General features: G+C 47.1%; 1 protein-coding gene across 3 annotated transcripts in view; it reads right to left on the bottom strand.

Annotated features, from left to right (window-relative positions):
* The window catches only part of HMCN1 (hemicentin 1), a 1,072,092-nt gene that overhangs the window by 716,733 nt on the left and 328,806 nt on the right, over positions 1-26,553 (bottom strand). For all 3 annotated transcript variants that reach the window (XM_063940215.1, XM_063940214.1, XM_063940213.1), the window contains 3 exons: positions 13,729-13,898; positions 12,483-12,634; positions 593-716 (listed from right to left, as the gene is read on the bottom strand). In XM_063940215.1, coding sequence (XP_063796285.1) covers positions 593-716; positions 12,483-12,634; positions 13,729-13,898 — 446 coding nt within the window. The remainder of the gene's footprint in view (positions 1-592; positions 717-12,482; positions 12,635-13,728; positions 13,899-26,553) is intronic.

The following is a 26,553-nucleotide window of genomic DNA, read 5'->3' as shown; positions in this document are numbered from 1 at the left end:
CCCGAACCTGGAACGCAGAGCCAACCTCAGAAGACACTTGACGGGTAAGAAATGACGACCAGTTACCCGGACCGTGACACTTCCTATAGTATTATGTTGGTGAATGAGGGCTGTGTGGGAGTGCTTTCATTGACTAAAATAATACCACAGTCAGTGTCCACGTTCTATCTTTTGTTTAATATTTTTTTACAAGTGGAATATAAGTGCCAATGGGCCCTGATGTCCAGGCATGTTGGCACTTGTGGTTTGTGCCAACATGGTGGGGCAGACTTGCTGGTACCTGTAGTCCACCTGTAAAAATCAATACTATTTAACCATTTACTTTGATTATTACATCTGCATGGAAAGCCCAGGGGTTGCCAAGAAGAGATCTGGGTATCTGACAGGCATCAGTGGCGCATTACAAATGACAGTCAAAACTAATGCATAGTAAATATTGGTATTTTAGACTGCAATCCCCTGGCGATGCCCATCAGTTTCAATCAGACAGCAAATCCGTCCATTAGTAAAGTCAACCATTACAGCCTATTAAGTATAGTGTAGTATAGACACACAGTATTATCATTTCTGTTAAATGTATGCATGAATTTACCATAAACATTTAACCAAATGTTTAGCTCAGCTTCTCCGGCTGCATTTGTTGCCACACAGGTGTATTTCCCAGCATCTTCTAACAGAGTATTTCTGAACTGCAAAATGCGACCAAATGATCCCACCTATAATGTAAACATAGAAATAGTAAATTACCAGATGTCTTCCTCCTTGAAATATATAATCAGGCTGTGATGTTATGCTATTGGAAGTACATATGTTGAGATTTGAAACAATACCATTCAATGAACAAAACATAAAAATGATAGCTCAAATACAAGTCCCTTCAGCATGACCAAACATTCTTCATCATTTACAAATCTAAATGTCAACAATTATATAGGTAAGATGGTTTTGTAATTACATAAACATTTCTTAACATAATTCCTGTTTTCTAATTAAGTATGTGATATAACTTCTTATGTTAGGTCAATGTTATGCTACCAGTATGATCTTTCATGTCCGTATTCCGCTGGGAGTGTGGCATATTATTTACCAACCTTTTGACTGCCCCATGCGGGAGGGGGCAGCTGGGTCAATACAACAGGGGGCGTGGCCTCATCATGGTTGGGCAGTACGGGGCATGGATGCTCAATTGCATCATTATGGCCCACTATTCAATGCCCAGATTACATGCATCCAGCAGAAGCTGGGCCATGATGACGTTATTCAGTCTAGCCAGACAGCTCACTTTCAAGGATGGCTGAGAGTGAGTGTGGAAGGCTGCAGCGGGGGGGGGGGGGGGGGGGGAGGGAGGTATGGGGGGTGGACTTGCCTATCTTGCTGAGGGGCAGCAGCACGACACAATTTTTGGGAGCTTCCCAGCCGATCCAGAAGAGTAGGAAAGTATGGAGTGTGGTGCTTGACTATAATTCCCTATAGATTGTAAGCTTGCGAGCAGGGCCTTCCTACCTCTATGACTGTTTATTACCCAGTTTTGTTATATCATTGTTATTTCCAATTGTAAAGCGCAACGGAATTTGCTGCGCTAAATAAGAAACTGTTAATAAATAAATATAATGTTGCAGTAAAGCACCACCAATCTGAGGTGCCGAACATACAACACCCACCTCCCACCCTACTGAGGTAGGAAACTCCCAAGTTGAAGAGGGTGCTGCTTAGGTGTGTATGGCAGCCCCAGAGCATGCAGCAGTCTTAAAATTGTAATACTTATCTCAGTAATTAACAGCACAAACTATCCAACAACGGGATGCAATCTATTTGCCGGCTGTCGGGATCCCGACGGTCAGGATACCGACGCCGGAATCCCAACAACCAACAATGCCGACAGCCAGAATCCCGGTGCACAGGGGCTATTCCCACTCGGTGTCCACGACAACCATAGAGTGAGAATAGAACCTATGGTGAGTGCAGCGGGTCATCGAGCCTGCAGCATGGCGAGTGCAGCGAGCTCGCAAGGGAACTCTTAGCGCTCGTCCCGCTGCCAGCATTCTGCTGGGTGGGATGCAGCTGTCGGGATTTTGACAGCCGGTATCCCACCCACTGGTAAATAGTATGTAACCCCCACCAACAATGTGGTTCAATTTGACGTAACACTAATAATCTATGAATACTAAATTCATTTCCATGTGGTTTACTGCAGAAAAAAAAAGTTCCCCAATTTTTTACTTATTTATTTATTACCAGTTATTTATATAGCGCACAGTCACACATATTCCGCAGCGCTGCACAGAGAATATTTGCCCGTTCACATCAGTCCCTGTCCCAGTGGAGCTTACAATCCATATTCCCTAGCACATGTACACGCAGACACATTCACGCTAGGGTCAATTCTTGTTGGGAGCCAATTAACCTACCAGTATATTTTTGGATTGTAGGAGGAAATCGGACGGAGTACCCAGAGGAAACCCATGCAAGTACGGGGAGAATATACAAACTCTGCACAGTTACGGTCATGGTGGGAATCGAACCCATGACCTAAGTGCTGTGAGGCAGTAATGCTAATCAGTACACCATCCGTACTGCCCTAATTGATTTTTAAAGCAGAAAACTACGGATGTTTGTATTTAATTTGATTACATTTCCTCTGATCCTCATTTGTTTTTATTAACATTTGTATTCAATGAAATTTTCTGAATTAATTCTGAATTTAGGACAACAGAGAATAACTGCACAAAAGGTCTAGAAGTTGCATAAGAGTACAATAAGATAAAATACACAAACCCTCCCATGAATCTTTACAACAGCATAGTATAACATGACCAGAAAACCACAGAGCAACAGTAGGTATACGTTTAAGTTGGCGGCTGTCAGGATACTGATGCCGGAATCCCGAGAGCTGGCAATGCCAGCAGCTGGAATACCGGCCACACAGGGCTATTCCCACTCATAGGTGTCCACGGCACCCACAGAGTGGGAATAGAACCTGTGGCAAGCGCAGTGGCAGTGCAGCTTGGCGAGCACAGTGAGCCCGCAAGGGGACTCTTTGCGCTCGCGCCGCTGCCGGCTTACTGGCGGCCGGTATGCCGTTGTCGGTATATTGACCGCCTCCGGTAAATCCTACTAAACACCAACAGTATATGGAAATTTAAGTCTGTTGGGATTTTATAGTTTTATAGGGGCCTATTTAGCAAATAATATCTGTGAGAAATTTGCTAGAAAACAGTTGTTTTTGGGCAATAACTGCAGATATTAAGTATACACAGAATGTACCATTGAGGGATCACAGTAAATATCTCCAAATCTACCACTTTCCCTTCATTTCAGACAACAGCCGCAGCCCTCATACTGTAGGTTATTATGGGGGTTGTGAAGTTGTCAGATTTACAAGGTCTGGAATGCAAAGAAGATATTGTTAGCAAGTTGTAGGCTATGGGCTACACTTCGCAAAATTACCACTACAGGGTTCCTCCAGATTCTTCCCAATAATGCCTCAGCACATGCATGTTCAGTAGACCATACATGCACCGGAGTCCTAATAGAGGAGTGAAAATGTGATGCAGTCACTTCACTCCAAGCACTTTGCGAGGACCCTTTAATACATTCAGGAGGTATTAAAAAATGGATGGAGGAAGACGCTTGTTGAGAGATTAGAATACATCTCGCAGTGGGTGAGTAGGGATGGGAAAAGGTCATCAGGGGTACCTGCAGTCCCAGAAAAGCAGGGGTATAGAATGGGGATTATGGTATAAAAAGGAGCCTGGCGGACAAATTATTCAAACCAGGGATCCCAGATTTTATGGTATGTAACAGGGCGGCAGTGCACTCTGTGCCAGGTCTGGCCCCTAAACCCGTGACATCATAACATCACACCTAGAGGACAGTACCACCAGCTCCACTGGCTGAATGGCACCCTGCAAGCCACATGCATGTGCCGTGGGGCAGCGACAGGAAAGGGCCAGCCCCAACATTATGCCAGGTACACTGTAAAGGGTGACTCCACTTCCATCTCCAGTTCTGTGGGGCTGCCTGCCAGCTGTGTGATGTCCGTAACACAGAGCTTCGTGCTAGCTCAGGTGCTGCTGTGAGGCACTGTGGCGCAGGCCAGAACTCTGCATTGTTCCCTCCCCAGCAGAGGGACACACTCCTTGGTATGATATACGTGGATAGAGAGACAGCGTGAGTTCTGCAATGGTAGAAGAGAGTCAATGACAGCTGGCCTCACCCTCCTCCCCCTCTTCTCTTCCTTTCTTCCACACTGCAAAGCACTACTTGGAAGAGTGCAGGTGGCAGGGATCTGCAGGAAGAGGCTGGACAGAAATTAACTGTGGAGAGTCGGCTGCAATTCCACTGTGACGTTTTTCCTGCACCACTGGCTCTCTGCACCCTGGGAACATGGAGATGGAGAAGATGCTGAATGCTGCCCCATGGCCTGAGCGTGGCCAGGAGCATGGTGACTGCAGAGAGTGGAGTCCTGTCCCTAGTTACCAGCCTGGCCTTCAACATGAACTAGCTGACCTGCCTGGGGAGGTGAGATTGACCATTTCATGTCTGCTGGCTGCAGGGTAACATAGACGTTAAGTAAGGCAGGGTCAGGGCTGGCTACACAGCCGCGTAGAGTACCACATATGGAGGGTGCCGCTGATGCCTTCTCCATCCCAATTGCTGACTGCTGCCACCTCCCAATATGTGCATGCAGCCCTGCTGCACTGCCCGCAGAGACTGTGGGGTCAGGTAAGCGGGGAGCAGAACAACTGGGGCAGGGTCATACGCTGCGGACAGCATCTTTCTGCAAGCACACTCACTCTCTCCCTGTCACCCCACCTCCCCAGTCACCCACTATATACCTGTCACCCCTGCCTCCCCATTCACCCACTATCTATCTGTCACCCATGCTTCCCCAGACATCCCTGCCTCACCCACTACCTCCGTCATCCCTTCCTCATCAGTCACCCACTATCTCCCTGCAACCCTTGCCTCAACAGTCACCCACTCTCTCACTATCATGTCTGCCTCACCATTCACCTACTATCTCCCAGTCATCTGTACCTCGCCAGTCACCCACTATCTCCCTGTCACCCCTGCCTCATCAGCCACCCACTATCTACCTGTCCCCCCTGCCACTCCAGTCACCCACTCTTTCCCTTTCACCCACACCTCCCCAATCACCCACTATCTCCCGGTCACCCCTGCCTCATCAGCCACCCACTATCTACCTGATACCCCTGGCACTCCAGTAACCCACTATCTCCCTGTCACCCCTGCCTCATCTATCTACCTGCATCCCTGCCGCTCCAGTCACCCACTATCTCCCTGTCACCCATGCCTCCCCAATCACTCACTATCTCCCTGTTACCCCTACCTCTTCAGTTACCCCAGTGGCAAACGCAGGATTTGCATGGGGGGGTTTCCAGAACTGGGTGGAGCCAATCACGGGGGAGGGGACTAAGGTGACCCAGTATATGCTGGGTCCGTAAAACTATTGTGTGTGTGTGTGTGTATGTATGTATGTATATATATATTAAACATGCATACATATATATATATATATATATATATATATATACATATACAGTACACGTATATATACACATGTATATATATATCATATGTGTGTGTGTGTTTATATGTATGTATGTATGTATGTATATACATGTGTATATATGTATGGACATGGATATATATGTACTATAATTAAAATAAAGTAAACTTTTATTAAGCACTTACAAGTGCCACCAGGAAGACAGCAGGCTGCAGAGGACACTAGACAGCCATTAATAATACTCATGCAGCTAAAAAAACAAAAACAAAAAAACTTTTTTTTTTTTTTTTTAGTGGAGGGGGGTTTCTGGGTGCTCGGAAACCACCCCTGGGTGCGCCACTGCACCCATTATCTAACTGTCACCCCTGCCTCCCCAGTCACCTACTATCTACCTGTCAGCCCTGCCTCTTCAGTCACCTACTATCTCACTGTGCCCCATTATCATCCTGTCACCCCTGCCTCCCCAGTCCCCCACTATCTACCTGTCACCCCTGCATCCCCAGTCACCAACTATCTACCTGTCACATTTGCCACTCCAGTCACCCACTGTTTCCCAGTCACTCATGCCTCCCCAGTCACCACTGCCTCATCAGCCACCCACTATCTACCTGTCAGCCCTGCCTCTTCAGTCACCTACTATTTCACTGTCCGCCACTATCATCCTGTCACCCCTGCCTCCCCAGTCACCAACTATATAACCATCACCCCTGCCTCCCCAGTCACCCACTATCTACCTGTCACCCCTGCCTCCTCAGTCACCCACTATCTACCTGTCAGACCTGCCTCTTCAGTCACCTACTATCTCACTGTCCCCCACTATCATCCTGTCACCCCTGCCTCCCCAGTCACCCACTATCTACCTGTCACCCCTGCCTCCCCAGTCACCAACGATCTACCTGTCACCCCTGCCTCCCCAGTCACTACTGCCTCATCAGCCACCCACTATCTACCTGTCACCCCTGCCGCTACAGTCACCCACTATCTCCCTGTCACCCCTACCTCCCCAGTTACCTACTATCTCCCTGTCATCCCTGCCTCTTCAGTCACCCACTATCTTCCTGTCAACCATGCCTTCCCAGTCACTCACTATCTCCCTGTAACCCATGCCTCCCCAGTCACCCACTATGTATGCCGCACTGTATCCGACCTGCAGTGTATTCCAAACTATATACAACCCTCATTGTATCCAACCTGCACTATGTCCCTCACAGTATCCAACCAGCACTGTATATAACCCACACTGTATCCAACCTGCACTGTATCTCACACTGTATAAAACCCACGCAGTATCCAACCAGCACTGTATCCAACCCATACTGCATCCAACCCACACTGTATCCCACACTGTATCCAGTCAGCAATGTATCCAGCACTGTATCGAACCCAAAGTGTATTCCACACTGTATCCGACCCGCAGTGTATCCCGCACTGTATACAACCCACAGTGTATCCAATCTGCACTGTTTCCGACCCCCACTGTGTCCCACACTGTATTCAGTAACATATTTTGCACTGTATTCGACCCTCACTTTATCCAACCCACACAGTATCCAACACACACTGTATTCAACATGCACTGTATCCAACCCAAACAGTATCCAACCTGCACTGTATCTAACCCACACTTTATCTCTCACTGTATCCAATCCACGCAGTATTCAACCAGCACTGTATCCAACCCACACTGTATACAACCTGTCCTGTATCCTGCACTGTATACAACCTACAGTGCATATCGCAGTTTAGCCAGACAGCCTTTGGCCAATATTGGTGAAAACAATATTGTGAGCTGTGATGTTGCAAAAATTGAGTGGATATGACTTGAAATTAATGTTACTGAGGTTAATAATACTCTAGAAACAAAAAAAGGCCCAAATTAAGTGATTTTAGCTTTTTTGTAAATTTGTGACAAAAATCCAAATCAAAATCAAAAGCCTGTCATGGCGGTTTGGCAAATCAAATCCAAAGGCGGCCGATGAATCAAAACCAAATCCGAATCCAGCAAAAATGGCCCGGCACACATACCTAGTCAAAACTCATCAAATTTGCAGTGCTTATCTGGAAATACATGGACTGCCACAAAGAGACCAGAGATGAGGCAACTATGAGCTCAGCCTTCCCTCTCTGATAGTCAGAAACTGCTTGGAGCTTGGGGAGTACTGTGGACAAAGATACTGCAAACAAAGTACAAGGAGTGCCAGCTATCAGATCTGCTGCACTGTGGGTGGGTTGGGAGTTAGCACTGGTGGTGGTGGTGGCGGCTTGGTGCAGTGTCAGATGACCTATCCAAGAATTTCCCAATGAAACAACCAGGAGTAGCCAATATGAAGGAATAGCTGCAGATGATGAAGAAGGCTAAAATACAGGAGAACATGCTGGGGAGTGGCTGCTGGGGCTGGGCCCCTCCTGTGGGAATCATATTCTCTGCCAGGGAGAGAAAGCAGAGGAGCGCCCAAAAAGTTATAGGCTGCCCTGCATAGGTTCTGCAACATATTTTAATGTGCTATATTATGGTGGGCACCTCTTCTACCTATAACTTTTTACCACAAACTTTGCAAGTTATCGGCTGGCAACAAGATCAAAATTGTGTCTATATATATATATATATATATATATATATATACTTTATCATATATATATATATATATATATATAACAGAGCGAGGTAAACAGGCGGCACTCATCAGGCTGAATAAACGTGGTTACTTTATTGGCTGAAGGCCGACATGTTTCGGAGATAGCTTCTCCGTCCTCAGGGCCAGACAAACGTTTGTAGGACAGAGCAGGTCCTGCGCATGCACAGAACCCCAACAATTGAATTTGTATGTAGACCATCGGATATGCTTACAAATCTGAATCAGTCCCACTGTCATTCTGCATCTCTATACAAAAGTGAGGCAGACGAATACACAATTGTTATGTCTGACAGATGCCTGTTGCAAATCCGACTGTTATTGAACTGAACACATCTTGAGGTGCATCTGACAAGACATTGAACATATGTATGTAATAGTGTCACATGCATTTTTTTCTGATGTAGGTGAGTCAGGCTGCGCATACTGGGGCTGATTCAGAGGCAGAAGTGCCCACAGCTGTATTTATTGGTTGTTGCCCATCTGCTACTTTATACAAATGCTGATACAAAGTCCTTCTCTTCTGTACAACTGTGCATCTAAAGGGGGGGGTACACATGGAGCGATGTTCACTTAATTTCTAAGCAATCTGACTAGATTGCTTAGAAATTAAGAACACATCACTCCATGTGTAGGAGTGCCGGCGACAGCGGTGCGCATCCCCGCGCGTCGCTATCGCCACCTCTGAGATTGGGCATGCATGATTGGAAGAACAGAAAGAAGATATTTATAACTTACAGTATAAGCATCTTCTTTGTATTAATACAATCATCTTTATAGATAAATCTTACCAGATTTGCAGGACTCGTGGAACTGCAGGGAGAGACAGAGATGAGGCAGTGGCAGCTCAGCCTCATCTCTCACACTGTTAGACACTGCCTGTACAGATGGGTGGGGCTACACAGCAGCCAATCAGACCGCATAGAACAGAGAAATGTGAGGCATGCCTTACAGTGGGTGCGTGTGTGAGCTCTGATCGACAGCTCGGATTGGTCATGTGACCAAACCAGGAAGAGAAGAAAGGCAGACACCCAAGCTGAGCTTCTTGGCAGGGGAGGATGGAAATGGGGACCTACAATGCTAGCAGCAGCCACCCATGCACAGTGATTGGGGTGAGTAGCTGGCAGTACCTAGACTCTCTGTGAGTGAGTGAGTGTGTGTGTGTGTGTGTGTGTGTGTGTGTGTGTGTGTGTGTGTGTAATAATTGTAGTGAGTGTGGGGACAGGACTGTGTGTGTGTGTGTGTGTGTGTGTGTGTGTGTGTGTGTGTGTGTGTGTGTGTGTGTGTGTAATCTGTAGTGAGTGTGGGGACAGGAATGTGTGTGTGTGTGTGTGTGTGTGTGTGTGTGTGTGTGTGTGTGTGTGTGTGTGTGTGTGTGGGGACAGGACTCTCTGTGTATAGGTGTGTGGTATCTGTGGGAAGTGCTCTCCCTCCCAGGTACTGCTAACAATATCACTGATGATTGTATTGCCCTGTGTAACCTGCTGCACCAGGCCAGCTGTGTTTCTGCAGGTGAGGGGGCAATGGGGGGCATCTCACGGCAGCAGTTTACTCACAACACTAGGGTGATGGCTGCAGTGGTGCAAGTAGAAAAAATGTCTTATGGGAACTGTGTGCGCGCGCCTTCGGCGCGTGTGAAAAAAAAATGGGTGTGGCCAAATGCCACATGGGGCGTGGCCAATGAAAATGGGGGCGTGATACACATATAGGGGAGGGGCAGATACACGTATGACCTCAATAGTGCCAGATACACGTTGCCCCACAGTGCCAGATATACATTGCCCTACAGTGCCAGATACACATTACCCCACAGTGCCAGATGCACATTGCCCCACAGTGCCAGATGCACATTGCCCCACAGTGCCAGATACACAAATGTCCCCAGAGTGACAGATACACAAATGTCCCCAGAGTGTCAGATACACATTGCCTCACAGTGCCAGACGCACATTGCCCCACAGTGCCAGATGCACATTGCCCCACAGTGCCAGATACACATTGCCCCACAGTGCCAGATACACAAATGTCCCCAGAGTGCCAGATACACAAATGTCCCCAGTGTCAGATACACATTGCCTAACAGTGCCAGATACACATTGCCCCACAGTGCCAGATACAGAAATGCCCCCAGAGTGCCAGATACACATTGCCTCACAGTGTCAGATACACATTGCCCCACAGTGCCAGATACACATTACCCCACAGTGCCAGATACACATTGCCAGATAACAGTGCCAGATACACATTGCCCCACAGTGCCAGATACAGAAATGCCCCCAGAGTGCCAGATACACATTGTCTCACAGTGTCAGATACACATTGCCCCACAGTGCCAGATACACATTACCCCACAGTGCCAGATACACATTGCCCCACAGCGCCAGATACACAAATGTCCCCAGAGTACCAGATACACAAATGTCCCCAGAGTGCCAGATACACATTGCCTCACAGTGCCAGATACACATTGCCCCACAGTGCCAGATACAGAAATGCCCCCAGAGTGCCATACATTGCCTCACAGTGTCAGATACACATTGCCCCACAGTGCCAGATACACAAATGCCCCCACTGTGTCAGATATACATTGCCCCCCGTGCCAGATACAGAAATGCCCCTACAGTGCCAGATATGCCCCAGTGCCAGGTATATATGCCCCCCTGTGCCAGATATGCCCCCAGTGCCAGATATCCCCCAGTGCCAGGTATACATGCCCCCCCAGTGCCAGATATCCCCCAGTGCCAGGTATACATGCCCCCCTGTGCCAGATATCCCCCAGTGCCAGGTATATATGCCCCCCTGTGCCAGATATGCCCCCAGTGCCAGATATCCCCCAGTGCCAGGTATACATGCCCCCCCAGTGCCAGATATCCCCCAGTGCCAGGTATAACATGCCCCCCCAGTGCCAGATATCCCCCAGTGCCAGGTATACATGCCCCCCTGTGCCAGATATCCCCCAGTGCCAGGTATATATGCCCCCCTGTGCCAGATATGCCCCCAGTGCCAGATATCCCCCAGTGCCAGGTACACATGCCCCCCCAGTGCCAGATATCCCCCAGTGCCAGGTATACATGCCCCCCAGTGCCAGATATCCCCCAGTGCCAGGTATACATGCCCCCCCAGTGCCAGATATCCCCCAGTGCCAGGTATAACATGCCCCCCCCAGTGCCAGATATCCCCCAGTGCAAGGTATAACATGCCCCCCCAGTGCCAGATATCCCCCAGTGTCAGGTATACGTTTCTCTCCCCCCTCCTCCCCTGCTCACCGCTGCCGTCTGTCTGTGTGAGGGGAGGAGAGCGCAGCCTGCGCCTCTCCTTCCCCTCAGTCTCCGGCGGGTGTCTCAGTTTAATTCAGCGCCGATCCGTGAGCCAATCAGAGCTCGCGGATCGGCGCTGAATTAAAATGAGACACCCGCCGGAGACTGAGGGGAAGGAGAGGCGCAGGCTGCGCTCTCCTCCCCTCACATCAGCGGCGGTGCGGCGGGGACGGCGTGTACGGCGGGGACGACGGGTGCGGCGTGGAGCAGCAGAGGGAGGGAAGAGGAGCGGCGGCCCGTCGGTGTGGGTACGGCGTACCCACGGCTAAATTCTTACGGGTACGCCGTACCCATCCGTACCCGCCCACTTGCACCACTGGATGGCTGTGACCTGCTTATTATTTTATGTATGTTCTCCTTGTGTTTGCATGGATGTAGTGCAGGGACATAACAGTTGAATTGTGTAGGGGGTGAGAAAGGCTCCTGGCACTGAGAGCCTCCACCATTTGTGCCTCCCCAGTCTCTGACCTCACCGCACGTCACTGGCGCACTCTCAGCATGCATCGCACCATTAAATCTTGCACCTGTGGCAGGTGCAGCTTCTCCGTCCGAATACGTGTGCAGTCGAACATATGTGTATGCAACCACTTAAACCAACACTTCCGCAACACTGCTATAACATGGCCATACGGCGAACCATCTCCGTGTGTGTGCTGAGACACTTTTTCCTGCATTCACCTGAAATTACACCTGCAACTCTGTATGGACACAATCGGGGAGACGCATGCGAGTGCAACTTAGATGCATGTGCAGTGGCAACAAAATTGCTCCATGACATCTGACAGTGCGTCTACCTCTGACTCAGGCCCACTGTAGGCACTTACCACAAAATGAGCTACACATTCGTTTCTACAATCTGTTCCCAGACGAAACATGTGCTGTGTCCAACTTAAACAAAGCAATTGTAGAGCCCTGAATGCATGTACTCCTGGATGGTGATAAGCTGCATATTTACTGTTCTGCATAAGAGTATAAACATGAAAACATACTTCTACTCACCCTGAGATTTTCTTTGACAACATTAAATGGTAGTCCATCTTTTAACCAAGTAATGTGGGGACCAGGAATTCCACTAGCAATACATCGTAAAGTTACTGCTTTGTGCATTAATACAGATATTGGTGATTGCTCAGGTTTTATGGAAGGACGAACTACAACACAAACAGAATTTTTATTTTAAAGCTTCAATACATTTTTTTATCCTAAAAGTAATTTTTTTATTAGTTAAATGTGATTTCAAGTGTACAGTAATAGAATGAAATATGAGCTAATGAATAAATGATGAATAAACATAAACAATAAACCATGCAATGATAAACAAGTAGAAATTAGATATGTTTTTGAAGTACTATACAAAAAAAGAGAAATCACTTATTTTGACTAAAGGTAATTATTTTTTAACTACAATACCTTTTATTGAATATGATAAGAGTACATGTATGAACGTCATGATAATGATGCATTCAAGAATGTATTACAAATTGTAAAGTTTATGAAAATTATATAGGTGCCTAATATGCAAAATGTCTCGAACAATGAAAAACTATTATTGCAAAACACTTGATACTTAGTGCAAACGTAACCTAGGTATGTGCTGCAAATAAGCAAATATGAGCAATAAAACTTTCTGCCATAGCTATATGCACATATCTAACATCAGTAAACAGTATGCAGTTTTGGGAAGCTAGTACTAGCAGGTTATTCCTGCACTAAATTGGTGTTGCCCGATGGTTACAGTTTAGGGGCTATGACTTTTGTCAGTACAAAGCAGCTAGCACTGCATCATACATTATACTGTATGTGAGAACATTAATGGGGCAGATGTATTAAGCCTGGAGAAGTGATAAAGCAGTGATAAGAGCAAGGTCATAACGCACCAGCCAATCAACACCAACATGTAAATTAACAGTTAGGAGTTGATGGGCTGATGCGTTATCACATTACACTTATCACCGCTTTATAATTTCTCCAGGCTTAATACATCTGCCTCGATCCTTTGGCGTAGAGCCATTGTTTATTGAAGAGGATACCATTAATCACTGTGAGACAATGTTTAGTTATAGGAGGTGACTGGGAAGCCAAGTGTCTGGCTTCAATTTCTGCCCTCATGAATAGAGAGGTTTTCTGTAGTGACAGAGGGTCACAGATGCAGTAATGTGATGCTCAAAAGTAATAATTTGTGTAGCACTGTAATAGAGATCTACAGTAGCAAATAAGGAAGGAGGACAAGATTATTTATATTTACCATGGACACTAATGTTATACAGTTTTCTGCTGGTCCCAGCTTCATTACTGACAATGCACTCGTACACTGCACTATCTGATGACTCTGAATTTGGAATGAAGAGTTTTTGTCCATTTGACTGTATATGTAAATCACTGCTGACCTCTAGGGGAATTCCATTTTTCAACCACCTACAAGAGAAAGCACATTATACTATGCACAGATGACTTTCATTTGTCTATCCTGACATTTAGAATATAAATAATCAATTTGTGTAGCTTGAAAATTTGTTTCTCTTACGTCCCAGAGGATGCTGGAGTCCACATTAGCACCATGGGGTGTAGACGGATCCACTAGGAGCCATTGGCACTTTAAGAGTTTGAGAGTGTGGGCTGGCTCCTTCCTCTATGCCCCTCCTACCAGACCCAGTTTAGAAAATGTGCCCGGAGGAGCCGGTCACAGCTAGGGGAGCTCTCCAGAGCTTCTTTAGTAAAAGTTTATTTTAGAGTTTATTATTTTACAGGGAGGCTGCTGGCAACAGCAACCCTGCTTCGAGGGACTTAGGGGGGGGGGAGTAGTGTCCGCCCTACGGGGTCTGAGCCACTTTCTCCGCTGACAGGACACTTAGCTCCTGAGGGGATCGAACATTCCCCGCCACAGGAAATCGCTCACCCCGGCAGCATGCCGCCACCCGCTTGCAGAGCCAGAAGATCAGAAGATGGCGAGATATGGCAGCACAAGGGTGGGAGCGCAGCTCTGAGAGGCTGCGCTCTGGGAAGGCTCAGCGGCACACAGTGTTGGCGCTATGAGGAGCGTCCTGAGCCAGTGACTTAATACCCTACACTGGTCACAGACGCTAACCGGAGACTGAATCCCCAGGCTAGCGTCAGAATCCTCCGTACTCAGACGCTCACAGGGGACGGAATCCCCCACCTTGCGACAGAATCCTCAGGCCAGTATAAAGAATTTGTGCGGGAAGACGCGCCATCTTCAAGGGGCGGAGCTTCTCCTCAGAGCAGACCCAGCAGCGTTCAGCGCCATTTTCCTGCCTGCAGTTCCTGTACACAGACGCTGACAGAGCTGTCCCTCCAAGCAACTCCAGCTATCCTGTGTGGTACCAGGGGGTTGTAGAAGGGGAGGGGGGGGGGCGGTGAATTAGTTCTGTGTAACTATTACAGTACACAGTGGGCGCTGGTAAGGGGTGTCCTTTATCTAAGCAGCGCTGAGTGTGGGTTGGCTCCAATCTCTGTGTCTCTCTTGCCATTCTCAGGGGGGAAACTCTGTTTAGTCTTCCCTGTATGTGTGTGGAGTGTTTGGGGTCTCCAGTTAGCTATGTCCAGGGATTCTGTGTCATATGCAGCTGAGGATATGTCCTCCCAGGATGATCTCATCCCATGTAATCAGGATTGCACTGTTGTAGCGTAGATACCAGCAAGAGTGGTTATCCTCTATCAAAACTATGATTTCTCAGATTTCTACTAGGGATGCTCAGAATGAATCTGCAACTCAGGTTTTACAGAATTCTATGGCAGTTTGGTCCGGTTCTATTACCTCAGGACCCCCGTTTGTAGGTTCCCATAAATGTGCTCTTGTCCAGATTATGCAAGACGACACGGATACCGACTCTGACACGGCAGACGGTGATGGTAATGTACTCAGGGGGGTCGCATCTCTTGCTAAAGAGGTGCAGTTGATGATAGAGGCTATTAGAGATGTGTTGAATATTGCTGACACAACTCCTGAGCAGGTTGAGGGAGCTTACTTCACTGATAATAAGAAAGCCTCGCTAACCTTCCCTGCGTCCAAAGAATTAAATGAAAACTTTTTGATTTTTTGAAAAATCATGGGAAAACCCAGAGAAAAAATGTCAGATTCCTAGAAAGGTTCTGGTTGCTTTCCCCTTCCCGGAGGAGGATAGAAAGAAATGGGAAAACCCACCCATATTGGACGCATCTGTATCCAGACTATCGAAAAAGGTGGTTTTACCGGTTCCAGGCTCTACCGCCTTAAAGGAACCGACTGATTGCAAAATTGATACTACGCTCAAATCCATATACATGGCTTCAGGGGCGATACTACGGCCTACTATTGCCTGTGCATGGATTTCCAAAGCTATAGTAAAGTGGTCAGGCACATTACTTGAGGACTTGGATACAATGGATAAAAGTGACGTTGAATTGTTTTTTCGTAACATTCAGGATTCTGCAGGATTTATGGTGGAATCCATGAAAGACCTGGGTTCAATGGCTGCAGGAATTTCTTCCATGTCTGTCTCAGCTCGTCGAGGACTGTGGCTGCGCCAGTGGTCTGCCGACGCGGAATCCAGAAGAGGTGTGGAGACCCTACCCTACACAGGTCAGGCTCTCTTTGGGGAAGTGTTGGATGCGTGGATCTCCACGGCTACAGCGGGTAAGTCCCCTTTTCTTCCCTCAGCAGCTCCTGCTACGAAGAAACCTTTTCCTTCACCTGCATCACAGTCCTTTCGGGTTACTACACCGAGAAAGGCCAAAGCGTCCAACACCTTCTTTAGAGGTGGCCATCCAAAATCCAAGAAACCTGCTGCTGCGAGTTCCCAGGAACAGAAGCCTGCTTCAGGTACGCCAAAGTCCTCTGCATGACGGTGGACAGCGCGGCCTGGAGGTAGGGCCGGTGGGGGCGAGACTCAGACATTTCAGTCATGTCTGGGTGTCGTCCGGCCTGGATCCCTGGGTGCTGGATATTGTGTCCCAGGGGTACAGGCTAGAGTTTCAAGATCTTCCTCCTCACCGGTTCTTCAAGTCAGGCTTGCCAGCTTTGCCGGCAGACAGGGATACCCTACAGGGAGCCATCCAGAAGTTGGTGAGGGCATAGGTCATTGTACCAGTCCCTCCACAAATGCAAAACACAGGTTACTATTCGAACCTTTTTTTGGTACCGAAACCGGATGGTTCGGTCAGGCCCATTCTGAACTTAAAATCACTAAACCCCTTTCTGAGGGAGTTCAAGTTCAAAATGGAGTCTCTAAGGGCAGTGATATCAGGTCTGTAGGAGGGGGAATTCCTGGTAGCCCTGGATATCAAGGATGCGTACCTCCACAGTCCGATTTGGCTGCCTCATCAAGCTTATCTACAATTCGCACTGTTGGACAGTAATTTTCAGTTACAGGCCCTGCCATTCGGCCTCTCCACAGCACCGGAAGTTTTCACCAAGGTGAAGGCGGAAATGATGGTTCTCCTCCGCAGACAGTGGGTGAACATAATTCCATATCTGGACGATCTGTTGATAAAGGCATCGTCCAAAGAGAAGCTGTTACGGTCCATAGCTCTCATGACCCAGCTTCTCAGGGAACATAGTTGGATCCTGAATCTTCCAAAATGACATTTGGAACCAACCAGGAGTTTGTTCTTTCTGGGAATGATCCTCGACACGGAGTTGCAGAGGGTGTTCCTTCCAGAGGACAAATCATTGGTAATTCAAACAATGGTCCGGGATGTCCTGAAGCCAGCCCGGGTTTCGATTCATCAGTGCATTCGCCTTTTGGGGAAGATGGTGGCCTCTTACAAGGTGCTGCAGTATGGAAGGTTTCATGCTTGGTCCTTCCAACTGGATCTCCTGGACAAGTGGTCGGGATCCCATCTTCACATGCACCAGAGAATATGTCTGTCGCCAAAGGCCAGGATTTCGCTCCTCTGGTGGCTGCAATCACCTCACCTTCTGGAGGGCCGCAGGTTCAGGATTCAGGACTGGATCCTTCTAACCACGGATGCAAGTCTCCGGGGCTGGGGCACGGTCGTTCAAGGGGAAACCTTCCAAGGAAGGTGGTCAAGGCTGGAAGCTAGCCTACCGATAAATATTCTGGAACTAAAAGCCATCTACAATGGTCTTCTCCAAGCGGCCCATCTTCTGAGAAATCGGGCCATTCAAGTGCAGTCGGACAATGTAACGACAGTGGTCTACATAAACCGACAGGGTGGAACGAAGAGCAGAGTTGCAATGTCAGAGGTAACAAAAATCATCCTCTGCGCAGAAAAGCACGCGTTGGTGCTGTCAGCAATCTTCATTCTGGAAGTAGACAACTGGGAAGCGCACTTCCTCAGCAGACAGAACCTCCACCCAGGGGAGTGGGGTCTCCATCCGGAGGTGTTCAAGGAGGTAACAGATCTTTGGGGCATTCCCCAGATCGATATGATGGCCTCTTGTCTCAACAAGAAGCTTCAGCGGTTTTGTTACAGGTCGAGGGACCCGCAAGCAGTGGCAGTGGACGCCCTAGTGACTCCGTGGGTGTTCCAGTCGGTGTACGTGTTTCCTCCACTTCCACTCATTCCAAGAGTTCTCAAACTCATAAGGAGAACAAGAGTTCAGGCAATCCTCATTGCTCCGGACTGGCCAAGAAGGGCTTGGTACGCAGATCTTCTGGATCTACTGCTAGATGAGCCAAGGCCTTTTCTTCTTCGGGAAGACCTGCTGCAGCAGGGGCCGTTTGCCTATCAAGACTTACCATGGCTACGTTTGACGGCATGGAGGTTGAACACCAGATACTAGCTCGGAAGGGCATTCCAAACAAGGTTATTCCTACCCTGATACAGGCTAGGAAAAGAGTAACGTCAAAACATTACCATCGTATTTGGAAAAAATATGTATCTTGGTGTGAGTCCAAGAAGTTTCCTGCGGTGGAGATTCAACTTAGACGTTTTCTCCTCTTCCTGCAAGAAGGTGTGGATATGGGCCTGAGGTTAGGATCCATAAAGGTCCAGATTTCAGCCCTATCCATTTTCTTCCAAAAACAGTTGGCTGCCCTCCCTGAGGTTCAGACTTTTTTGAAGGGAGTTCTGCACATCCAACCTCCCTTTGTGCCTCCTACGGCGCCCTGGGATCTCAACGTGGTGTTGCAGTTCCTTCAGTCGGACTGGTTTGAACCTCTACATGAGTCTGAGATCAAGTTTCTCACGTGGAAGGCTGTCACTTTGTTGGCCTTAGCCTCTGCTAGACGTGTGTCGGAGTTGGGGGCATTGTCATGTAAAAGCCTATACTTGATCTTCCATGAAGATAGAGCTGAGCTTCGGACACGTCAGTAGTTTCTTCCGAAGGTTGTGTCGGCATTTCACATCAACCAACCTATTGTGGTGCCAGTTGCGACTGACTCCTCAATTTCATCAAAGCCCTTAGATGTTGTAAGGGCTCTAAAGATCTATGTGAAGAGGACTGCTCGTCACAGAAAATTGGACTCTCTATTTGTCCTGTATGATCCCAAGAAAATTGGGTGTCCTGCTTCTAAGCAGACAATCTCTCGCTGGATCAGGTTCACTATCCAGCATGCGTATTCTACAGCAGGCTTGCCGTGTCCTACGTCTGTTAAGGCCCACTCTACTCGTAAGGTGGATTCTTCCTGGGCGGCTGCAGGGGGTGTCTCGGCTTTACAGCTCTGCCGAGCAGCTACTTGGTCGGGGTCGAACACGTTCGCAAAGTTCTACAGGTTCGATACTTTGGCCTCTGAGGAGGACCTAAAGTTTGGTCAATTGGTTCTGCAAGAGCCTCCGCGCTCTCCCTCCCGTTCTGGGAGCTTTGGTACATCCCCATGGTACTAATGTGGACCCCAGCATCCTCTAGGACGTAAGAGAAAATAGGATTTTAATTACCTACTGGTAAATCCTTTTCTCGTAGTCCGTAGAGGATGCTGGGCGCCCGCCCAGCGCTTCGGGATCCTGCAGTGGTTATTTAGTTCAGTACTGCTTAGTTCTTGGTAGGTACTGGTTTGTTACTTGGTAAGTAATCCTGTTCAGCCGTTGCTGATGTTTCAAGCTATTCAGCTTGGATTGCCTTGTGCGTGAGCTGGTGTGAATCTCGCCACTATCTGTGTAATCCTTCTCTCGAAGATGTCCGTGTCCACGGGCACAGTTTCTAGACTGGGTCTAGTAGGAGGGACATAGAGGGAGGAGCCAGCCCACACTCTCAAACCCTTAAAGTGCCAACGGCTCCTAGTGGACCCGTCTATACCCCATGTTACTAATGTGGACACCAGCATCCTCTACGGACTACGAGAAAAGGATTTACCGGTAGGTAATTAAAATCCTATTATTGTAAACCTTTGTGATCAGATCAACTTTAGCAAATTTGCTGTCAGTTAAACCAAGATTTAATTTTAGAAAAGGGATTACACCTTTGCGCAACAATAACGCACACTATAAATCATACTGTATTTATAAAATGGTGGTATTTTATTTTGATAATTGATCGATATAATTTGAAAATTACTTCTCCTAAAAATATGAGTGTTTTCCTATTAGCAAGTTTAAAAAATCCTAATACAGGTATACATAACAATTATGACACTACACATACATAAAACAAAACGCAAAAATCCAAAAACAAGCCAACAAAACGAAAAACATATTGCACAATATTTTTATGTGGTTGGTAATGGAATACACTCTAGAGCAGCGGTTTACTTCCAGAACCCATTTATATGAGCTGATCTCTCGTTTGACCAACTTTGTAGAATTTTTGCTAAACTCTTGAGATCAATCGTTTTTCAGCGTTTCAGTCTCTCTGTACAATACCCTACTTGTGTCTTTTAGTCTATTCCAACATCAGTCTTGCAGGTATTTCAAATGCAAATGTCCAAGGTTTTTTTTTACCTTTGTGTATGGAAGGCCCTGAATGAAATCCGGGTAGGTGAGGAGTCTGCCGGCAGACTTTACTCCTATCAATGTGTTTCACCGCTATAAGGGGCTTCCTCAGGATAAGTACCTCACCTACCCAGATTTCATTCACTTTCATGCACTTTTATACATGGAAGCACAGAGTCACTTTATAATAAGAAGTGCACTTTACTAATACATTGTCTCCATCCCCTACTTATGTGAAACATAATACAATGTCTGAACGACTGTGTGAGAAGGAGGCTAGGAGGAAAATCAATTGTAAAGATACAACTACAGGCTGATATTCTTCCTGTGTTCGGAACGCACATTTGATTATCACTTTTGGAAAACAGCAACAGCTATGATTTTTTGTTGAACACTGAAGACGCAGCTGACTTACCACCAAAGAACATATGTATATAATGATTAATAGCTTAGGGGTCGAGTATTTCTTCTGGAATCCATTGTTACAACTCTGTGAAGTATTCTTCAAAATCCATCCAGGGGAAGTCCAAAACAGGCTCCCTGGGTCAAAGTTCTGCCCGGTGCATTCACTTGTGATGTCCGACCGGGACCCTAACACCCCTAAAACTTGGCCAGGCTCCAAATGGACCACCTAGCATTGGTTCCATCCCAATTGGTGCAGGGGTGCCCAAATGCATAACCAGACAAACAAACAGACCAATGAATTGTATATATATATATATATATATATATATATATATATATATATATTGTGGCAGAGACAGCATTTTTCCATGTGAAAGTAATGTGGAGGATCCAGACCAGGTTTTGGAAGCAGTAGCAGACTCCCAGGCGTGTGATCAGCAGCACCTGGGATTTCCTCATATAAGGGTTTCTAGGGCAGCGTCACCTTGCCCTCAATGGTGGAATAGCTATTCGAGTGATAGGCCGGGTTGTGTGGGTTAGACTAGGGACCACTAGAGCCTATAAAGAGTCTGCTATGCTGCGAGTGCCTGTATGCTACTGCCTGTAATACTGACTGTATATGGAACCAACTTGCTATGTGGTGACCTGCTGTGCAAAATAAACACCGAAAGTGTTCATCTAAGTCCCCGTGTGTGTGATCCTTGTCACAAGTGGTGGAGAATGCGAGCAAGGACATGGTGTACCGCAGAAACTGTTGGTAAGCATACCGGTGTTTAAACTGTAAGTTTTTCCTTTTTCTTTTCTTCCTCTCTGGTTATGCAGTGCAAGTGGCAGCCTTAAAGGGCCATAGCATTATAGGCAGACTGTTTGCTTTTATGTGTTAAATAGCCAGCAAAACAGGCGGGTGTCGACTTGGACTGTTTGATAAGCCTGGCACATTATATTAAACCCCCATGGTTTGTCCTTAAATGGGGCCACGCAGGGCAATATGGAGGAGTTACTAAAACAATTTAACGAACTTGCAGCTGGGTAACAAACCCAGATTCAAATGTTACATGAGGGGCAACAAGCCCAGATTCAGATGTTACATGAGGGGCAACGAACCCAGGCTGAAAGAGAGCAAACTGAAATTCAAATGTTTTGCGATGAGTTAAAAGCGCTTACAAAATCTGAGCCAGAGTGGGAAAGGCTACTAAAGCTCACCCCAGCGGATGATATAGAGGCATTCCTTTGCACATTTGAGCACGCGCTTGGGATGGCCTGCGGAGGAATGGTCTGACAGGCTGGCTCGCTGTTTAACAGGGGAGGCAAAGCGGGCATATGTGGACATGAGTGTGGCTGAGGCACATTCCTATCCTGGCCTGAAAAAAGCTATACTGGATAGGATTGGAGTGACGAGGCCCAGCAAAGCCCAAGAATTCCATGACTGGCGGCTGTAGGGCTCTGAGCCTCCCAGGGTTCAGCTGGCCAAACTAGCCCGACTGGCAAGGGCCTGGTTGCAGCCGGATAAAAACTCAGCAGTACAGATTGTGGAAGTAGTCGCACTGGATCAAGCTATGCGAGTGTTAGACCACTTGATGCAGCAGTGGGCCCTTCAGGCTGACCCCCAGATAGTTGAGGAGTTGGCAGTGGTGATTGAGTGGCACCTGATGCTGGGAAAGCTGAATAAAGCCAGGTCAGGATACGGGTCAGCACCTAAACCCAGAACTCAGGTTCCAGTGGTTAAACCAAAGGCTCTGCCTCCCTTGGTGTGCTTTGAGTGCAGCGAGCCTGGTCATGTGCGGCAGTACTGCCCGAAACAGGGCGAGCCGATGGATTGCAGTGCGGGGAAAATGGCTCGGCCGTTGGTCAGCATGGCGGGGGTATCCCAAGCAGAGTCCTCCCTGTTCCGGGTGCAGGTACAGGTGGAAAACCGGGAGATTTGGCCCTGGTGGATATCAGCAGTGAGCTCACCATTGTCGCAGCCAACGTGGTTTCCCCGGGAGCTGACAAGGTCCAGCCTCCTGTCAGGGTGTTGTGCGTCCATGGCGATGTGGAGGAGTGCCCACGTGTCTACTTACCCCTGATCGTTCAAGGTCGGTTGTTAAAGGTGGTAGCGGCGGTGACCTCCAGACCCCCATATCCGCTGATCCTGGGCCGGGACTTTCCATTGCTGCAGGATCTGGTAACCTGGCATGCTACCAACAAATCGTCAACCACCAAAACAACTCAGAAGCCAGAGACCAGAGACTACCAAAGTTTAGCATCTGGGAGAGAGGTTGGCGGTCCCAGACCACCCCAAGAGACTGAGTCCGAGCCCCATTGGAACCCAGTTGGTGAGAAGATATCACTGCAGGACTTTGGGAGAGATCAACGCGATGACAGCAATTTGGCACACGCCTTTGAGACTGTTAAAGTAGTTAACAGTAGGATGCTTTACCATCAGAGGATGTACCATATTTTGTGTTGAAAAGTGATTTGCTATATCGTGTCGCTACTTTACAATGGAAACGGGTAGATCAGCTTTTGGTTCCCCGAAAACTGGAGCGGTTGGTGTTAGAAGCTGCCCATACGCATTTGTGGGGTGGCCATCTAGGGGAGGAGAAAACACTCCAACGCATCCAGTTAAGTTTCTTTTGGCCAAGCATCTGTGCTTCCGTTAAGAGGTATTGGTGGTCATTCCGAGTTGATCGCAGCAGGAACTTTGTTAGCAGTTGGGCAAAACCATGTGCACTGCAGGGGAGGCAGATATAACATGTGCAGAGAGAGTTAGATTTGGGTGTGGTGTGTTCAATCTGCAATCTAAATTGCAGTGTAAAAATAAAGCAGCCAGTATTTACCCTGCACAGAAACAATATAACCCACCCAAATCTAACTCTCTCTGCAAATATTATATCTGCCTCCCCTGCAGTGCACATGGTTTTGCCCAACTGCTAACAAAGTTCCTGCTGCGATCAACTCAGAATTACCCCCATTGTCAGGAATGCCCAGTCTGCCAGAGGACAGCCCCTCAGCTAGAGTTTAGAGCTCCACTGGTACCCCTCCCTATCATTTCCGTACCTTTTGAGCGGATTGGTATGGATCTGATAGGGCCAGTGGAAAAATCTGCTCGAGGGCAGCAATACATATTGGTGGTAGTTGATTAGGCCACCAGGTACCCAAAGGCTATACCCCTGTGCAATATGAAATCTGGCACTATTGCCAGAGAAGAGAACTTCTAACCATGTATACCCGTTTAGGAATACCGAAAGAGGTCTTAACAGACCAAGGTACACCTTTCGTGTCTAAACTCATTAAAGATTTATGTCGGTTGCTAAACGTAAACAGGATTACCACCTCGGTGTACCACCCGAAGACAGATGGCCTGGTAGAAAGATTTAATAAAACCCTTAAGCAAATGATAAAGAGGGCAGTGTCACAAGAAAAATGAGATTGGGATCTACTCCTACCTTACTTGATGTTTGCGGTTAAAGAGGTACCCCAATCCTCTACAGGGTTTAGTCCCTTCAAGCTCCTCTATGGGAGACAGCCCAGAGGAATTCTAGATCTGTTAAAAGAAGGGTGGGAAGAACAACCCTGCCAGGACCCTAATGTCGTTCAGTTTGTGGCCCAGTTATACGGCCGTTTAAGGCAGATTGCGCCACTACTGAATGAACACATGGAAAGGGCCCAACAATGTCAGAAACAGAGGTATGACGTCACCTCAGTCAACCGGTCCTTTAATCCGGGAGACAAAGTGTTAGTGCTGGTGCCCACCACAGAAAGCAAGATGTATGCACAATTGGGGGCCCTTATGAGATCATCGAGGCAGTGGGACCGGTCAATTACAGGGTTCGACAGGAGGGTAGAAGGAGGGAGGTGCAAATCTACCATGTAAACCTGTTAAAACCCTGAAAGGAAGTTGCCAATCGGCCCACTTTGGTAGCTAAAAAGGTTTCAGAATGCCAGGTACCTATTGAAGTCACGCTTACTCCTGAACAGAAACAGGAAGTGGTGAACTTGGTGAAACGCTACAAATATGTGTTTTCTGCCATTCCGGTAAAGACACAGATCATCCAACACGATGTTGTGACTCCAACCGGGGTGGTCATTAAACAGAGGCCATATTGCATACCTGAAGCGAAGCGGGCAGCAGTAAAGCAGGAGGTGGAAGAGATGTTACGCCTAGGGGTTATCAAGGAATCCACCAGTGAGTGGATTAATCCAATTGTCCTAGTACCGAAGCCTTCAGGTGCCTTACGGTTCTGCAATGACTTCCGTAAATGAAATCAAGTGTCCCGGTTTGATTCCTACCCTATGCCCCGGGTTGATGAGTTGGTAGAAAATTTAGCCAATAGTCAATATCTCACTACACTTGATTTGACAAAAGGCTATTGGAAGATTCCGTTACAGAAGCTGCTAAGGCAAAAACGGCCTTCTCTACCCCAGAAGGCTTATTCCAATATAAAATGTTCCTATTTGGTTTACATGGTGCCCCAGCAACCTTCCAGAGAGCTATGAATAATTTGCTGTGGCCCCACAGGGAATATGTGACTGTATATTTAGATGACATCGTTATTTTCTGCTCTGACTGGGAGTCATACCTACCAATAGTAAAAGCCGAATTTGGACCAAATACTTACCTCAGAAGAAACAAGGTTTATCTACAGTATGAGCACCCTAAACCCAAAAGGTTTGAATATTGATTTTGATATCACACCGTTCCTGAAATTGGGGTTCTTATGCATACGTATATACGTATGCATATAGCTATATATATATATATATATATACACACACACAATGATAGAACTCTAGTGTCGGCTTCTAAGTAGAGATGTGCAGCGGGCATTTTTCGTGTTTTGTGTTTTGGTTTTGGATTCGGGTCCGCGGTCGTGTTTTGAATTTGGACGCATTTTGGCAAAACCACCCTTTCGGGTTTTGGATTCGGATTTGTTTTGGATTCAGGTGATTTTAAAAAAAAACCCACAAAAACAGCTAAAATCATAGAATTTGGGGGTAATTTTGATCCTATAGTATTATTAACCTCAATAACAATAATTTCCACTCATTTCCAGTCTATTCTGAATACCTCACACCTCACAATATTATTTTTAGTCCTAAAATTTGCACAGAGGTTGCTGGATGACTAAGCTAAGCGACCCAAGTGGCCGGCACAAACACCTGGCCCATCTAGGAGTGGCACTGCAGTGTCAGACAGAATGGCACTTAAAAAAATAGTCCCCAAACAGCACATGATGCAAAGAAAAAAAGAGGTGCACCAAGGACGCTGGATGGCGGTCGCTGAATGGCTAACCTAAGCGACACAAACACCTGGCCCATCTAGAATTAGACTCCAGTGTCATGTGAATTATAAGGCAATATCACTGGAATTATTCGTTATAATCAATGGAATTATTGGTCCAAATCACTGGAAGAAAATGACAAAATCACTAGAATTAAAAGCCAGTATCACAGGAATTATTCGTTCTAATCAATGGTATTATTGGTCCAAATCACTGGAAGAAAATGACAAAATCACTGGCATTAAATGGCAGTAATGTCGGGAATTATATCAAATGGCAGTACCACTGGACATATACGGAAGTGTCAGACAGGATGGCACTTTTAAAAAAAATAGTCCCCAAACAGCACATGATGCAAAGAAAAGAGAAAAAGAGGTGCACTGACACTGAGCACTGACCAGTGATACTGAGCACTGATGATACTACTGAGCAGTGATATTGAGCACTGATGATACTACTGAGCAGTGATACTGAGAACTGACACTGAGCAGCACAAGACACTGAGCACTGACCAGAGATTCTGAGCACTGATGATACTACTGAGCAGTGATACTGGACACTGATGATACTAC

This window comes from Pseudophryne corroboree, chromosome 9 (genome assembly GCF_028390025.1).
Source record: "Pseudophryne corroboree isolate aPseCor3 chromosome 9, aPseCor3.hap2, whole genome shotgun sequence".
NCBI classification, from domain to species: Eukaryota; Metazoa; Chordata; class Amphibia; order Anura; family Myobatrachidae; genus Pseudophryne; species Pseudophryne corroboree.
The sequence above is the reverse complement of the archived record's forward strand: the minus strand, read 5'-3'. Positions and strand labels throughout refer to the sequence as shown.